Source organism: Lepidothrix coronata, unplaced genomic scaffold (assembly GCF_001604755.1).
Source record: "Lepidothrix coronata isolate B3197 unplaced genomic scaffold, Lepidothrix_coronata-1.0 Scaffold2739, whole genome shotgun sequence".
NCBI classification, from domain to species: Eukaryota; Metazoa; Chordata; class Aves; order Passeriformes; family Pipridae; genus Lepidothrix; species Lepidothrix coronata.
This window is the reverse complement of record NW_016692919.1, coordinates 1-2,153: the sequence shown is the minus strand read 5'-3', so window position 1 is coordinate 2,153 and position 2,153 is coordinate 1. Positions and strand designations below refer to the sequence as shown.

The window sequence follows — 2,153 nt, the reverse complement described above, 5'->3', positions numbered from 1 at the left end:
TTAAAGGAAACATTAAGCACATGAGAAAAAAATATTCCTTTTTATGTGTCTGGTTCCCATCCTCTCTCCTGCCCCCACTCCTCTCCTGAAGCTTTATTAACATTCCTTGGTTGGGCAAGGCTGTCTCCAAGGCCATCTCCAACCCCTCTCACACGTCCATGTGCTCTGGGGAAACTTTTTAAGCACCACAGCTAATGGAGAGTCACCTGCCTTGCTCTGAAAAGAAACATCCAGTGCCTTGTTCAGGTATTCCCAAATTCTGTCCCGCAGTGTTTGACAAGCACTACATCAACCGGAACTTCGACCGCACGGGGCAGATGTCTGTGGTGATCACCCCCGGCGTGGGCGTGTTCGAGGTCGACCGGCTCCTCATGATCCTGACCAAGCAGAGGATGATTGACAATGGTAAAGAACTGGAGGTGCTCAGGAGGCAAAGAGATAGTTGGGGAAAGATGGAACCTCTTCTGGCTGTGAAAAAGTGTCTGCTGCGACTTGTGCGCTCTGGGAAGAGGGGTTACAGCTGGAACACTTGTCTGCACTTCATATTGAAATGAGCAGATTTTCAGGGTACTCAGAGGCCTTTAATTTCTCTTGCTTTTGGTAGAGAACTTCATCTGTCCATGCAGACCTGTCCCTTAGAGGATAATCTTGCATGACTTGCATTAGTTTAGAAGAAACTTTTTTTTCCCCCCCCCACAGGCACTGTTGGTTGGTAAACACACCACAGGGCTGTTAACTACCATTTTCAGTTTAATTACATCTTAAAATGTGACATGAATAGAAACTGGGTCTTCAGCTCAAGTTGATGATCTGTTTTGGCTTGGCATATCAGTCCTGCTCGGTTGGCAGCTGAACTCTGCTGCTCTTTCTTTCCAGGGATTGGTGTGGATTTGGTGTGCATGGGAGAGCAGCCCCTGCATGCTGTACCACTCTTTAAGGTAAGGTGTACTCCCTTCCCCTACTGTCTATTCCTGCTACAAACGTTATTCCTTTTGTGACCAACTGGTTACTCTGCTTCTGATTTCCTCTTCCAGCTCCATAACCGCTGTGGCCCCGGGGACTCCCGGATGGGTGATGACTACAATATTCCACACTGGATAAATCACAGGTAGGTGGATTCTACCAGCCTTTGCTAAACACTCCTGCTTTGCTTTCCTCTTCATAATCTGTTTCTCTTTCTTCTTTCACTGTTTATTTCCTCTGCTCTCTTTGTGAAACAAAGCCTTATATTACATTACTCTTGTAGAACCCTGGGCATTAATGCAACATCTCAGAAATGAGAGGCAGTCTCTGTAGTTTTCAAACAGCTGGTGTGAGTAGTCACTGGTGTCAGTGGGGAGAGCTGTGTAACTGGCACAGTGAAAGTGGATGCCTTTCTGTAGAAGGGGGAAGTGAACTGGAAGTGCAGGTGTCAAGCATATTAAGAAGTGGTCTAGGCTGAGGCTTTGTGGATATCAAAGCCTGGTCTCTACAAAAAGAGTAGTTTCTCTCAAGTTAACCATCCCTCAGTAGTTTCCATGTGTTCTATGCAGAGAAGGGTATCCCCTTTTCTCCATCCAATGGCTAGTTCAGGCTCACAGGCTGTTTGCTGTGTAACAAACCAACTGTGTTCAATTCTTAGAACTTAAAGCCACCCTGTTTTCCCTTTCAGTTTCTACACCTCCAAAAGCCAGCTCCTGTGTAACAGCTTCACTCCACGGATCAAGCTGGCAGGAAGGAAGGTGAGTATCTTTCTGATTTATCTTTTCTTCTTATCAGTTTGTTAGATGCCTGTTCTCAGCCAAGCATCAGAATCTTTCTAGCAAGTATTCCAACAGCTGGAACTAAGTTGCTGTGCTAAAAGACTGTGAAAGCAAAGCTGTCATGTTTGTTGTAGGGATTGTGAATGAGGGACTAGTCTGTAGTTCTTTCTAGGATAAAACTAGATGGGAAATGTTTTAGCCACCATAAAAAGTAGAGTTTCATTCTGTAACAAAGAGCTCTATGGAGAGGAAGAGAGATGTGTTTTTCACACGGGTGTGTGACTGAGTATCAGTATTTATTATTTCTGAAGTGGTCTGGCTCCTTTGCTGAGTCAGCAAGATAAACTTTAAGTCTGCTTGATCACAGTGGGGGATATTACCTTAGAACATGCTGACTGTTTCCCTTCTCTC

The 2,153-nt window shown here is 45.1% G+C and overlaps 1 protein-coding gene across 1 annotated transcript; it reads left to right on the top strand.

Annotated features, from left to right (window-relative positions):
• Positions 1–194: 194 nt before the first annotated feature.
• On the top strand, positions 195–1,721 carry LOC108491915 (DEP domain-containing protein 5-like; the record flags this gene model as incomplete). Its single annotated transcript, XM_017803709.1, has 4 exons — positions 195–405; positions 877–938; positions 1,035–1,108; positions 1,652–1,721. Coding segments are annotated over exons 1-4 (417 nt in total), but the record flags the coding sequence as incomplete, so codon positions are not given.
• Between the last annotated feature and the right edge of the window lie 432 nt (positions 1,722–2,153).